At 49.2% G+C, this 14,683-nt stretch overlaps 1 protein-coding gene across 13 annotated transcripts in view; it reads left to right on the plus strand.

Moving 5' to 3' along the window:
- The window catches only part of Ltbp2 (latent transforming growth factor beta binding protein 2), a 103,369-nt gene extending 89,433 nt beyond the window's left edge, over window positions 1-13,936 (plus strand). For 2 of the 13 annotated variants that reach the window (XM_029554383.1, XM_029554379.1), the window contains 18 exons: window positions 760-879; window positions 1,877-1,999; window positions 2,218-2,343; window positions 3,043-3,168; window positions 4,069-4,233; window positions 4,329-4,454; window positions 4,917-5,039; window positions 5,685-5,810; window positions 6,113-6,238; window positions 6,792-6,935; window positions 7,769-7,960; window positions 8,232-8,315; window positions 9,622-9,750; window positions 10,008-10,145; window positions 10,224-10,391; window positions 10,651-10,908; window positions 12,209-12,361; window positions 12,687-13,936. In XM_029554383.1, coding sequence (XP_029410243.1) covers window positions 760-879; window positions 1,877-1,999; window positions 2,218-2,343; window positions 3,043-3,168; window positions 4,069-4,233; window positions 4,329-4,454; window positions 4,917-5,039; window positions 5,685-5,810; window positions 6,113-6,238; window positions 6,792-6,935; window positions 7,769-7,960; window positions 8,232-8,315; window positions 9,622-9,750; window positions 10,008-10,145; window positions 10,224-10,391; window positions 10,651-10,908; window positions 12,209-12,361; window positions 12,687-12,832 — 2,573 coding nt within the window. In that variant the 3' untranslated portion in view covers window positions 12,833-13,936. Of the gene's footprint in view, window positions 1-759; window positions 880-1,876; window positions 2,000-2,217; window positions 2,344-3,042; window positions 3,169-4,068; window positions 4,234-4,328; window positions 4,455-4,916; window positions 5,040-5,684; window positions 5,811-6,112; window positions 6,239-6,791; window positions 6,936-7,768; window positions 7,961-8,231; window positions 8,316-9,621; window positions 9,850-10,007; window positions 10,146-10,223; window positions 10,392-10,650; window positions 10,909-12,208; window positions 12,362-12,686 lie in introns of those variants that run through there. The other 11 variants (XM_029554380.1, XM_029554381.1, XM_029554382.1 and 8 more) reach the window with 11 other exon arrangements.
- Window positions 13,937-14,683: the final 747 nt, after the last annotated feature.

The following is a 14,683-nucleotide window of genomic DNA, read 5'->3' on the forward strand; positions in this document are numbered from 1 at the left end:
CAATTTAGGATAATAAATCCAATTTAGGATAATAAATAAGCTTTGGAGCTTAGCCAGTCTGATTATCAGTTTTGAGATCTAGGCCAGAGCAGCATAGTATTTTCATGTGGTTCTGACTCAGAGCTCAGTCCCTGTGGTATGGCCTCTCTACCCCAGTTCATGTCTCCTGCATACCTTAGATGGTGGAGTACCCAATAGGCAAGTCACTGATGAAGCACCCTACACTCAGCTCCTGAGGGAAAGATCTCCCTCCTCCTCTTTGATGTCACCTTCCCTCCTGTGTCCCCTCTCCCCGCTGCCTGCCCTGTCAGTACCCAGGCTCATTCTTGCTGCCTGAGGTCCCTGGATCTCGGGAATGAGTACTGAAGACTAATATGCCTCTTGGCTAGAATAAAGGCAGCCTTTATTTATGTCTAATCCCAGCAATGACCTCCACCTATAAAGGACTAGGCATTCACCAGGGGAGATATGAAGGTCATCCCAAACAGTCCAGTTCACAACAGAGTTCTCTGATTTCCCACAGCTAACAGCAACCCACCTGAGAAATCTATTTTTAAGTTCTGTCATTTCTCTTTGATCGAGGACAGTGAAGAGGTGGGGTTGGGAACACAGGGAAACTCATTTTTTCCTATTGTTCATCGCTACAGAAACTGACATCCCTTTCCCTAAACAAGGGCAGGGTCAAGGGTTTGTAGTCATGGAGCTGCCCATGGGTTATGACTCTCCAAGATGACCAAGGGAGGGGTTGTTGTTTTACAGATATCAACGAATGTCGTCACCCTGGCACCTGTCCTGATGGGAGATGCATCAACTCCCCTGGCTCTTACACTTGTCTGGCTTGTGAGGAGGGCTACAGGGGCCAGAGTGGGAGCTGTGTAGGTGAGGGCTGCTTGCCAAGGCACTGAGAGGGCCATTCAGCCTTGGGATGGCTGGTTGAGCCCACACACAGGGAGGGGAAGAGGTGGGCAGAGGGAAGAGAGGGATGTGGTTTGGAAGCTACTACCCCCCATCTCAGATGATGCTAGACATGACATGGGTTTTCTTCAGTTATGGGACTCTGCCCTCTGAATCAGCTAGGGTGGGGGCCTCTTCTGCTTCCTGGCCACATCTGTTCTGGAGCTCCAGCCCAAAGTCCCAGAAGCTTTGTGGTTGGCTCCTGTGGAGTGGAGTGAGAACTCTGAGGGTCTTGGGCTGAGACTGAATGATGGTGAAAGCCAGCCACCAGGCCCTCTGCTCTTCTATATGATGGCACTGCCACCCAGTGCTACTCACTGAATAGTGGTCTCAATTCTTGTTCCCAAGACAGCTGTGTGTCAGTGGGAAGAGGAGTGATCTTTCCCCCAGCCCCCACAGGAAGAAGGGCCCAGGATTCTGCTGCTAGGAGGGGCTGTGTTGTGAATAGATGCTTTGAGGCTCTGGAGAGGGCAGATGGTTCCCAGGCTCTCAAGATGGCCACAGCCACCCAGGCATAGCCTGGCCTCTTTCCACACTGCCCACCCACATACTGAAGCTGGTTGTTGGGCTGAGAACATGGGTTGTTGGGTGGCAGGTAAGAGATTATAGAAAGGTCAAACACCCAAGAGGGTGGGAGTCAAAAGTCTTAGATACCTTGTTTCTAGTGTCCTCAGGTAGCCTTTCTCCCAGGACTATGCAGGGTATTCTATCTTACTACAGGGAGCTGAGGAGAACTCAGGGGGAAAGGACCCTGCTCTGCCTGGGTGGAATAAGGAGCATAGCTCCACAGCTCTCCCAGGGTGGCCTGCAGCCCCTCCAAAGGCTTGCTCCATGGACTCATAATTGAGATGTTCTAAGCTTACCAGAGCAGAGTACTGCAGGGAGAAAAGGTCAGTGCATCAGCTTGGACTTCTATCCACAGATGTGAATGAGTGCCTGACCCCTGGGGTCTGTGCTCATGGAAGGTGTATCAACCTGGAAGGCTCCTTTAAATGCTCTTGTGAGCAGGGCTACGAAGTCACCTCAGACAAGAAGGGCTGCCGAGGTAAGAAGATGTAGAGCCCTTCCTCCATAGGCAAATCCAGCCTACAGCATCTTTCCCTCTGCACACCAGCCCCCGCAGTCACCCTGCACCAGCCCACCAGGCCTAGCACATCCCTTCCGAGATCTGTCCTTTCTCCCCTCCCTGTGCGTATCAGTCTCTGGCTGTCTTGGCATGTCTGCCTCTCAGAATCCTATACAGAATCCAATGGCTTGTTTCAGATGTGGACGAGTGTGCCAACCGGGCCTCCTGCCCCATGGGCCTCTGTCTCAACACTGAGGGCTCCTTTACCTGCTCAACCTGTCCGAGTGGATACTGGGTGAATAAAGATGGAACTGCCTGTGAAGGTAACATTAGAGAGATGGTGACAGAAGGGACAGAATATGGGTCTTCTTGCTCTCAAAGAATATCAGTTTAACTGGGTATAGTGTGCACAGTTTTAATCCCAGCACTCAGAGGGCAGAGGCAGGTAGATCTCTGTGAGATTGAGGCCAGTCTGGTCTATATAGCTACATAATGAGCTCTAGGCTGACTTGTAGCTGCAGGGAGACTCTGTCTCAATTAAAAAAAAAAAAAAAAAAATTAGACAAGAGAAGCTGAAGCGGGCTGAAAAAAATGTGTGTTTGGTCTTTGTGTGCGGCGGAGAGTTGTTTTATAAAAAAAAAAAAAAAAAAAAAAAGATTAGACAAGAGAAGCTGAAGCTGGCTGTGGTGGCCCACACTTGTAATCCTAGCACTCAGCACTTGGAAGGTGAAGGCAGAAGGATCAGGAGTTCAAGGGTAGCCTGAGCTACATAGTAGATTCAAGGCTAACCTGAGCTACATGACACCCTGTCTCAAAAGAAGGAAGTTGGGGGTAAAACTGGAGTTTTCTAGCAAGGAAATGTGGGGTTTGCCTTCTAGAATATGGTCAGGGCATGCCTTTTCCTAGGGACCCAGAGTATCCTCCAAGTTCAATGGGTAAGAGGTTTGGTGAGAGATGAGGGAAGGCCTCACTGAGTGGGACTGCCCTCCTGGATCCACGATCACAGTTGTCTTTCTGCCAAGACCTAGATGAATGTGCTTTCCCTGGAGTCTGCCCCACAGGAGTCTGCACCAACACTTTGGGCTCATTCTCTTGCAAGGACTGTGAGAGGGGCTACACGCCCAACCCTCTGAGCAACACCTGTGAAGGTAAGTGACCTCTCCCCAGTTGGGAGAGCACAGATGGGATACAGAAGATTAACCTAACACAAGAAGGAATGGGGGCTCCTCTGTAAACCCAGGATAGTGGGCTACACACTCATATTCTCACCTCTTCCCCAAAAGAAATTAGGAAAGTAGAGACTTGAGTCTCAAGGCCATTGAGCCACCGGTGCACAGGCTACAGAGTGTCTCAGCAGTACTGAGGGACACTGTTTAACAGGTGGCTTCCTGGGTCTTGAACTAGACTCCTTGTGCCTCACAATGTGGTCTTTTTGGGAACACTGGCCTGGACTAGGCTATCTGAAGACCAAGCTTAGATATCAAATTTCAGCCCAGTGTCATGGCACATGTCTACAGTTTCAGCACTCAGGAGGCTGAGGCAGAAGGAAAGTCCAAGGGCTGCCTGGGCTATATAGCAAGACCCTATCTCCACCAAAAGAAAGAAGAAAGAAAAGCCAGACGTAATTACACAGGCTTATGCTCCTAGCACTTGAGAGGTGGAGGGAGGAAGATTAGGAGTTCAAGGTCATTCTAGCAAGTTTAAGGCACTACCAATGTGGATTACTTGAGATTCTGTCTCAAAACAAACACATAAAGAAACAAATGTAGTTATTGTTACATTCCCAGGATCCCTGCATGCTTCTCTGGTTTATTTCTCATTTGTTTTCCCATTGCTTCTCATATTTGAAATCTGAGCCCTCCCAGGGCTTTGGTTTCCTTGGGCCAGGGCTAATGGGTAGGGGAGGAGCCCTAGGTGATAGGAGCTCCCCATGGCTCTCACCAGCGCCTCCCAGCTATACTGCTCTAGGAGGGGAGATGGCTTCACAGGTCCACTCACCTCAGGCAGGTGACAGGACTTGTAGAGCTCTTTCCTCTGGTCCTTGGAAGGTGCCACCATCAACTGCCTCCCTCCCCTGTGTGGCCCTACAGATGTGGATGAGTGTGAAGATCCCCAGAGCAGCTGCCTGGGAGGTGAATGCAAGAACACAGCAGGTTCCTACCAATGCTTCTGTCCCCCAGGGTTCCAGCTGACCAATGGCACTGTGTGTGAGGGTGAGTGCTCCAAGTCTCTCCACTAGGGACTGGGACAATGTCTGTGGAGGTGGGGGCATCCTTGGAGACACTCCCTTCTCTTCTTGCCCCTGCAGACATAGACGAGTGTGTCGGGGAGGAGTACTGTGCTCCCCGAGGCGAGTGCCTCAACAGCCACGGGTCCTTCTTCTGTCTCTGTGCACCTGGCTTTGCCAGCACTGAGGAGGGCACCAGCTGCCAGGGTGAGAAGCCAGCATGATCATGTCTAGGGGTCAGAAGCAGAGGTTCTAGAGTCTATACCTAGCGTGGAGTCCATCTCAGTACCTTTACTGAAGTAGAGTAACATGCTCGCAGTCTACCCAGGGATGAGACGATAGGAAGGCTGGAGTGATGCAAAGAGCCAGGCTTCTAGGGAAGGACTCCAGTCTGTCAGGAGGGCCTCTCTGCGATGTCTGTGATAGACATGCATGTTCTCCAAAGTCTTTCAATACCACCTTTCTCCTGCTGACAGAGCCCCAGCACTAGAACCTGCCCCAAGCACGGCCTCAGGTTTTCAGTCCTCAATTGTCCCTTCCTCTTCCTACTCTGAGCTTCTCTCTGGCTCTCTTACTGACTGCTTGATGCCTAGAAGAAGCTGCTCAGTCCTCTAACAGATTCTAACAGAGATCTATGGCCGGGTCTGCTGACTGCTGTGTCTATCCTAGATGTGGACGAGTGTGCAGCCACAGACCCCTGTCTGGGAGGGCACTGTGTCAACACGGAGGGCTCCTACAATTGTCTGTGTGAGACTGGCTTCCAGCCCTCCCCAGACAGTGGGGAGTGTGTGGGTAAGGACTCGGGGGTGGACAGGGCCCTGCCTCACTTCCATCTACCTGTGTCCCCATCTGATCCTCAGCATCCTGGAACAAAAAACACAGCTTCCCAAGAAACAGAGTGTTTCCCACAGATCAATCATAGGATAAAGCATTTGAGCTTCTACTGGCCCAGGGACTGTCTGAGGCTGATAAAATAAAGACAGTCATAATCTTTGAGCTGGCAGGGCATACAAGCTCGTTTTAAAGGACAAATACAACTGATATTAAACATCTGCTATATTCAATGTCTTTAGATAGGACAGATGGTTATAGACAATCTTGAAATTGGATAAGAGAGATATGAAGACAGCTCCCTTCACCCACGGTGGTGAAGGCTGCATCCAAAGCGCTCTACTGGGGATCAGATGGGATTAAGGAAAAGGAGCATCACAGGAGGCTAAGAGCTCAGACGTAGCATACTCATCCTAGATGCTCAGCCTGCTGGGTCAGAGGAAACTATTCTGAACCAATGTTTTGGGAGTGAGATGAGCATAGTAATTTAAAATAGACCAAGGACCTTCCCCCAGAAGTGGTGAGACATGAGCTTGTAATGTCAGCAAGGTGGGGCCAGAGCACTCACCTAGCCACATCTGCTTCCTCTCATGGCCCTGGGGACAGATATTGATGAGTGTGAGGATGATGGAGTGTGTGGGGCCTGGCGGTGTGAGAACAGCCCTGGCTCCTACCACTGTGTCCTGGGCTGCCAGCCTGGCTTCTACATGGCCCCAACTGGAGATTGCATTGGTGAGTAGGAAGAGGGAGATGTATGTAGGTGGGAGGACCAAGGAGTGCTAAAGGCATCCAGCTTTCCCTGTATTAAGCTAGAAACAATTTCTCTAGAGGTTACTGTTGGATAGCTGTTTGAAGTTTGTGTAATTTCCATATAGCAGAATTTACACAAAAATTGAAGAGGAATGTTAGTTAAAGCTTTCTTGTCCTAAGTTTCAGAGTTTGTTTTCTGCAGATCTTGGTGTTAATAGAAAAGATAAGTACTACTAGCAGACAGACCATGCACATCCTCTACCCTGGTTCCCATTGTCCCACAGACATAGATGAATGTGCCAATGACACCTTGTGTGGGACCCATGGCTTCTGTGACAACACAGATGGCTCCTTCCGCTGCCTATGTGACCAGGGCTTCGAGACCTCACCTTCAGGCTGGGACTGTGTCGGTGAGAAGCCTTGGGCTACCTAAGGTCTGGGCCAGGGAAGGCTCTTGGGCCCATCTCATTTCCACAGATTTTCTGTCCAAGATGGAAGTCTTAAGTTCCACTCCTGAAACATTCATGGTTGCATGGCTGCATGACAGGCCCCCAGAGGGTGGGCAAGGGAAGCTCAAGGGGAGAGAAGAGTTCAACTCCCTTCCAGCTAGCATCTCTGCTGGGTGGTAGGGGAATGGCCAATCTGGCCAACAGAGATAGCAAGCACAAGGAAGGCACTTCCTTCCTGCCCCACTCCCCTGGAAACCCTAGGGGCTCAAGAGGTGTCCAGAGGGGCTAACCCTCCTTTGTCCACTTTCATAGCCATTTCCAGCAACTCATCTCTTTTCCCTCCCATGCCTTCTGTTCATCAGTCCCCCTTCCTACTATTCATATCTATTCCTGCTTCTTCCACCAAGGCATGGTTCTCTCGGGGGATCAGAACCTGCCTGGCTGGGCTGGAGGCAGGGACAGGGTGCATTAGCTGCCTCTTCTCTGTACATGAGCCTGTCCTCATGCCTGGCAGATGTGAACGAGTGTGAACTCATGCTGGCAGTGTGTGGGGCTGCGCTCTGTGAGAACGTGGAAGGCTCCTTCCTGTGCCTCTGTACCAGTGACCTTGAGGAGTATGACACACAAGAAGGGCACTGCCGTCCTCGGGTAGCTGGAGGTGAGACCTGGGAGTCAAAGGACTGCCCTTGCTGCCATTCTCCATGAGGACTCTGGTTTACAAAGGTCATCTACTCATCTAGTTCCTGCCACTGAGGGTTAACTAACTGGGCCAGAATTGGAAGTGTAGATTAGGAATGGATTATGGAGGGGACAGGAGTCCAGATGCTACACTTGCCAACACTTGTCAGACAACATCCCACTGCAGGCTGGAATGACCTGGAGGAACTCAGGGTGTTCTGACATAGTGGCCCCAAGGACTTCAGATTGAGTTTAGCAGAGACCCTGACTCCACCCAATCCTTAGATGAGTCTTCTGGATGAAGGAGGATTTGAGGCTCATGTAAGCTGCACCTTCCCCTTCCCATTGCTACTCCACTCCAGATCTGTGGGTTCAGGCTCTCACCCCAGGCTGGACCATGACTCAGCTGTCTTCACTACCAAGCAAGGGGAACTTTGCAAGGAAAAAGGTAGGGTAGGAGGGTCTGGGGTCCCTGAGAATAGGAAGGGATCATAAGGCTGCTCATATGGTATGCCAGGGATGGGGACTGCCCACAGTGGGTGGAGGTGGGACAAGGTAGTATACTAGAAAGACAAGGGCTTGAGCACCAGAGACACTAGGGTCAGATCCCCATTTCACCCCTTATTAATTTCTCTAGATACAACTTCATTTGTAGTAAGGAAATAACAGCAGTCACTCCTAGGGAAGCTAAGGGTACCATGTACGATAACATATACTATAATGTTCTATATAAACATTAAAAGATCAATTCAAGAGCTGGGGTGCCCAGAGAGTCATGAACAGTCATTAATAAGGGGCTCCTGTCACACCCAGCTCAGAGCATCCCTGAGGTCCCAACAGGGAATCAGGCCCCAGGCCTCATCCGCATGGAATGCTACTCTGAGCACAATGGTGGTCCTCCTTGCTCCAGAATCCTGGGACAGAACTCCACCCAGGCTGAGTGCTGCTGCACCCAGGGCACCAGGTGGGGGAACAGCTGTGATCCTTGTCCATCTGAGGACTCAGGTAAGGCCTCAAGGGATGCAAATACTCTTAGGGTCAGCTATGCAGTATAACATTTATGGGGGAAAAGAAATAGGAGTGATGGTATATGCCTACAATTTTAACACTCAGGAGGCTGAGACAGGAGGATCATGAGACTGAGGCCAGCCTGGGGCTTATATCAAGTTCCAGGCCAGCCTAGATGGTATAATAAGACCCTCTCAAAAAAAAAAAAAAAATGAGGAGGGAAGTGAGACATAGTAGGCCCTCTCTGAGCTCAGATGCCTCCTTACAGTTGAATTCAATGAGCTGTGCCCCAGTGGTCAAGGCTATATCCCTGTGGAAGGAGCCTGGACATTTGGACAGACCATGTACACAGGTAACCATCCTCCAATCCCCCTCCTCAAACTCCATTTGCTACAGTGAGCCTTGGCCTGGTCTTCTAGGAGGTCCTGGGAAATCTTACATTCAGCCCTGGCTCCCAAGTTGCTTCCTTCTTTTTGGTCCCAGGGCTTTTTGTGCCCAATACTTTTAGCTGGAAATTCTTATCCAAGTTCCTCCTGTGTCATTTATTCACATGACCACAAGCTTAGTTTCCTTGTTCCCTTAAGTCTGGAGGGTACACTATGGAGGCATATTTAACCCTCACCTTTACCATATGTGAGCACACACAGGGTGAGGGTAGTGTACTGCTACACAGAAGTTGGGCAAACTGGCTGCCTCTCTGGCTCCATTTACCAAACCAGAAACTTTGGGGAGCCCACTGTGGAGTTTCAATTACTGAGCTCCTCAGTGCCTTATTCCTGAAGCTAGTCCTTAGAAGGAAATAATGGAAAAAGAAATTGTGTGTGTGTGCTAAGAATAAAACCAAGGGCTTTAATGCACACTAGGCAGGCACTCTGCCACTGAACAACCCCGCCCCACAAGTACCTTTTCTTGAGTGCTTGCTATGTACCAAGCACTATTTAAAGTGTCTTGCATGTATTAGCTTTTCTTTTTTAAAAATATTTTATTTTTATTTTATGTGTATGAGTGTATTGCCTGCATGTGTGTATAGTAAGTGCACCCATGTTGTACAATGGCCATGGAGATCAGAAGACGGCATTGGATTCCCCTGGAACTGGAGTTACTGACAGTTGTTAGCTGCCGTGTGGGTGCTGGAAATCAAACCTGGGTCCTCTGCAAGAGCAACCAGTGCTATTAACTGCTGAGCAACTGTTCCAGCCCCATATTAGCATTTCTTAATCCTCATTACAATGATAAGACATTAAGCAGTATTTAATCACATTTTTAGATAGGAAACTGAGGCAAGAGCCTAAGCAACTTGCCCAACTCAAAAATGGCAGGGCCAGGATTTAAACTCAGACCGCTGGATTTAAGAGTCCCAGGTTGTTGGGGCTGGAGAGATGGCTAAGCGGTTAAGAGCACTGGCTGCTCTTTCAGAGGACTCAGGTTCAATTCCCAGCACCCATATGGTGCCTAACGACTGTCCCTAACTCAGGTTCCAGGGAATCTAGCGCCCTCTTCTGACATCCACAGGCACTCTATGACAGGTGCATTTACATACATGCAGGCAATACACTCATACACATAAAATAAAAATAAAATATTTTTTAAGAGTCCCAGGTTGTAAGTACCACTTCCTGTTTCTTCTCTTCCTCTCACCTCACTCCACCCTCCTGCAGATGCTGATGAATGTGTGCTGTTCGGACCTGCTCTCTGCCGGAATGGCAGATGCCTTAACACAGTGCCTGGCTACATTTGCCTGTGCAATCCTGGCTACCATTATGATGCCTCCAACAGGAAGTGCCAGGGTGAGGACTCCCACACATAGGCCCTCCTACCTGTAACCCTACTCTTGCTGGGAGTCCCTCTTCCTGGGGATGATGCTCACTGCCACAAGCAGGTCTGAGGTGAGGGAGCTCTGGGCTGTCAGAGATTGTCCCTGGAGAGGGTCCTCCCAGGATGGGCTGGGGAGGGGCATCTTCATGGGTTTCTTCAGGAAAACCCTTCCATGAACATAGTCCATCAACAGGCCACCCTGGCCCTGTTCCACCTTCTGCCACCACAGATCACAATGAGTGCCAGGACATGGCCTGTGAGAATGGTGAGTGCGTGAACACGGAAGGTTCCTTCCATTGCTTCTGCAGTCCTCCCCTCACCTTGGACCTTAGTGGGCAGCGCTGTGTGAACAGCACCAGTAGCATAGGTAAGTAGCTGGGAGCATGGGCAACAGGGGCACACACATGGGCTGGGGCTCACATTCTCCTGGGGCCTGTGCCACCAGAGGACCTCCCTGACCATGACATCCACATGGACATCTGCTGGAAAAAAGTCACCAATGATGTATGCAGTCAACCCCTGCATGGGCGTCATACCACCTATACAGAATGCTGTTGCCAAGATGGCGAGGCCTGGAGCCAGCAGTGTGCTCTGTGCCCTCCTAGGAGCTCAGGTAGTTACCTATAGGTCTGGACCTAGCTCTCGAAAGGGGGTTCCATCACCTTGGAAGGAAGAGGGAGATCAATTTAAGCAGTAGTCTTGCCGTCCATCCCTGTTGTTCAAGGGCAAAGAGGGAGAGGGGTACTGCCAGGAACTCCCAGAGGGGACCAGTCCCCTCAAGTTCTCCTCTTGGGAAAGAGCCAGATGAACCAGCTTACCAAGCTTTACCTGGCAGGAGCTGGATCCCAGCGCTTTCTCTTTCTCCCTGACAGAGGTCTATGCTCAGCTGTGTAACGTGGCCCGGATTGAGGCTGAGCGGGAGGCAGGGATCCACTTCCGGCCAGGCTATGAGTATGGCCCCAGCCCAGATGATCTGCACTATAACCTCTATGGGCCAGATGGGCCCCCCTTCTACAACTACCTGGGCCCTGAGGACACCATCCCACAGCCCCCCTTCTCCAATATGGCCAGCCTTGAACCTCCTCTACAGCCCTCTGAACTTAAGCCCTACTATGTGGCCAGCCATTCAGGTATGTTGTAGCACAACTGAAGAAGAGGTGGGCTCTGGGGCTATTTCCCTTTCATCTCCTCCACCTGTGTGCCAGTTATGTTGCTAGTAGGAAAGGGAAAAGTCACCAGTTATGATCACCAAGGACATAAATCCAAAAGGCCTGGGTCTGATACTACTTACTCCTTGTCATTAACTAGCACAAGGATCCAAAAAGATACAGGATACTGTCCCAGCTTCAAATGCTTCCCTGTGGGAGTTGACTGTGGCATGCTTGGTCTATTCTCCCTCACACCACTTATAGGATGCATAACAGCCTACTCTAAGGAAACCAGTCAAATTTGTGACTTAAAATGTGAATTAAGTATTTCTAATGACTTTAAAGGAACACTGTGGTGACCCCCTACTGCCATGTTACTGAATGGTAAGGATTCCAGGACTCTGGCCTTGCATTCATGACAAATTGAGGCCTGGCACCCGGGGTAGGGGTGGGGTTGATATATAGTACCCTCCACAGGTGCAGCCATTGTATCAAACTGATACTGATTAGGACCACCCATCATGCAGAATTTGGGCTTTTTCAGTGGGTAGGGGATGCCTAGAGGTTACCACAAACTGGGTATGTGGCTCCTCTGCTGCCAATCCCTACCATTAAAAGATGATGTAGCCAAGTGTGGCAGTGCACACCTTTAATCCCAGCACTCAGGATCTCTGTAAGTTCGAGGCCAGTCTGGTCTACACAGTGAGTTCCAGGCCAGGTGGTCTACAGGAAGACCCAGTCTCAAAAAACAACAAAAAAGATGATGTAAAAATATAAACAAAAGGGCTAGAGCTGTAGCTCAGTGCTTGTCTAGCATTTCCAGGGCACTCGTTAAATCCCCAGAACCACAAAGAAAAGAAAATCTTGCCAGGTATGGTGACATGTGTATGTGTAATCCCAACACCTGGGAAGCTGAGGCAGGAGGATGAATTCAAGGCCATTCTGGGATACATACCAAGACCTTGTCCCAAAACAACTAAAAACCTAAACAAAAACATCCACCCCCAACACACATGCCACCAAACATAAATCTGCATAGAAACACCTTAGGTGATTGTGAAAGGACTGAATTCCACCCTCGTTTAAACTAAGCCACTTGTCTCTTGCTCCAAAACTTCAGAAAAGTAAAACCTTTTGTTTTGGTGTCTTTCTGAGAAAATTTTATGATCCAGCAACCAAACCTACCCTTGGCACTCAACAGGACCAACCTTTGTACTGGAGGGTACAGGTCCCAGTGCTAGAGAGACTGGGGTCTAAGCACTGGGGTCTGACCCTCTCCTAGCAGAACCACTGGCCGCCTTCGAAGGGCTTCAGGCTGAGGAATGTGGCATCCTGAATGGCTGCGATAATGGCCGGTGTGTGCGTGTGCCGGAGGGTTACACCTGTGACTGCTTTGAGGGCTTCCAGCTGGATGCGGCCCACATGGCCTGTGTGGGTAAGCTTCCACCAGAAGAAGCAAGGAGACTGGCCGCTACCATAGGCCAGCAATTGGGATGGCTGGGAAATACGCTGCTGCCCCCTACTGGGGTCTGTGGCAAACTAATGAGTGAGAAACCACCAAAGGAGGGTTTAATAGAAGGCTTAGGACTAGATGGCAGAGTCTTGTGCAAGATCTGAGATCACTGCTTCTTGTTTTTAGCTTGTGATTTGTGTGGTTTGGAAAGAGGCAGCTTTTAAGTGTCATATCCAGGATGGGGGGCAGGGGTTGGTGACTAGAAGGACATAAGGATCCTTAAAGCTTTCTCTTTTGCTTCCCTTAGATGTGAATGAGTGTGAAGACTTGAACGGGCCTGCTGCACTCTGTGCCCATGGTCACTGCGAGAACACAGAGGGTTCCTATCGCTGCCACTGCTCCCCAGGTTATGTGGCAGAGCCAGGCCCGCCGCACTGTGCTGCCAAGGAGTAACAGTGAGGAATCTCTCTGGGCAGCTACCTGGAAACAGCTTCAGCCGTAGACAGGGGCCTAAGGATGCTTTCCTAGCTGGGAAGACACGGTGATGACATCAGGCCAGGGTCCTGAAGCCCAGTTCTATCAGCCTTGTCTGCTTTTATCTCTTCCAGCTTAGGCTCTGGCTGTGAGCTTCTGTCACTGTCTCCATGCCATTGCTTGGCTCAGACACCACAAAACGCTTGAATGCTTTAGCCACTGGCTGTGGGGCACAGCCCACCACCTGTCCTCAGGGCCTTACTGTGGGATGCTCATCAAAGCAGCCCTCATCCACCCGCTCAGGCTGTGCAAACATGCAGGCACCCCTTTCCAGCTGTGATCCACACATCATCCTGATAATTCTATAACTGGGACAGCAGCTGCATCTGCCCTGGAGCAAGAAAGGGTTTGGAAGAGTTTGGAGGATGACTCCAATGGCACCTCTCAATCATCACCACTACTCAGTCAACTGGTGTGGGCCCTGATTTTGCCAAAATCTCCATCTTGTAGCCATTTCTGTGGCCCAAAGGGGGCACTAAAGATTTCCTCATCTCAGAGGACAGAGACTGATGCTAGTTTGCTGAATATAAGAAACACAAATGAAGAGTGAGAATGAGGAGGAATAATGAGCCGAGAAAGCAGCAAGCAGGCAATACAAAAAAATGGGGAGATGATATGAAAGGGGGAGCCATGTTTTATTCTATACAAGTCTAAAGAAGACATTCGGTAGCTTTGGGAAAACAAGTATTCAAATCCACCAAATAGCTCCTGTGTACCCGAAGTGAGAGCAGCCACAAGGTAGAGTACTCATCTCCAGAGACTATTAAGTACATATGCTTCCTACAGGAAACAAATCTCTCCTAGGCTTTTTGTGAAAACCAAACTGATGTGCTAATACAAAGATTTCTTTTTAGTTGGTCTTGTACACAGGAAGCCAAATTCCAATGTTTTTCTCCTCTAGTCGGAAGTCTCTGCCTTCTGTGCCTTCATAAAATGGATATCTGGCATCCCTCTAAGAGATGTACTTCAGCACAAATTAGCTGGGAGTTCAGAACCATGGTGGAATAAAAAATGTACATCTGGGCTCTTCTGTCCTTGTTTTTATTTTCTATCACACCAACTTTATCATGTTAGTTAAGTCTAAAGATTAGGGATGAAACTGTCCCTATCCCATGTTCAGTTCTGCCAACACTCTATGACTGGGTTACAGTGGGAAAGTTCTCTTCCCTTCCAAGACAAGGCAAAATGACTGCATTTCTCTGACAAATGGCAACATAAATGAACACAGCTATATGCCCTGAGGACACGGAGATGACTTACCTTATTAATTTAATCTGCCCTGTCTTACCTGCTGCTCTGATTGTCAGCAATTATAAGTTATTGAATGCCTGCTACATCCAAGCTTTGTAATGAATGTTGTGCATAAATTTCATTTAATCATCCAACAATACTGTTAACTATTTTATTCCTAATTTACAGGTGAGAAAACAGACACAGAAACCTTAAATTATCATTAGATTGCTATTCCATTGAGATATTTAAGCAAAAATAAATGGTTCTTAAATATATTATTTTCTTCCTAACAGAAATGCAAATTAAAATGCAATAAGAGATCATTGTGGATTTAGCTTAGTTGGCAGAGTGCTTGCCTAGCATGTGCAAGGTCCTGGGGTTCCCTCCCCAGAACTGGGGGGGACAAACAGTGAGGATATTTTTTAAAGATTGGCCAAGATGCTAGAGAGATAGGTTAGTGGTTAAAAGCACTGGCTGCTTTTTCAGAGGACCTGGGCTCTGCTCCCAGCACCCAAATGGCAGCTAACAAGGGATCTG

Source organism: Nannospalax galili, unplaced genomic scaffold (assembly GCF_000622305.1).
Source record: "Nannospalax galili isolate Female #2095 unplaced genomic scaffold, S.galili_v1.0 scaffold24, whole genome shotgun sequence".
NCBI lineage: Eukaryota > Metazoa > Chordata > Mammalia > Rodentia > Spalacidae > Nannospalax > Nannospalax galili.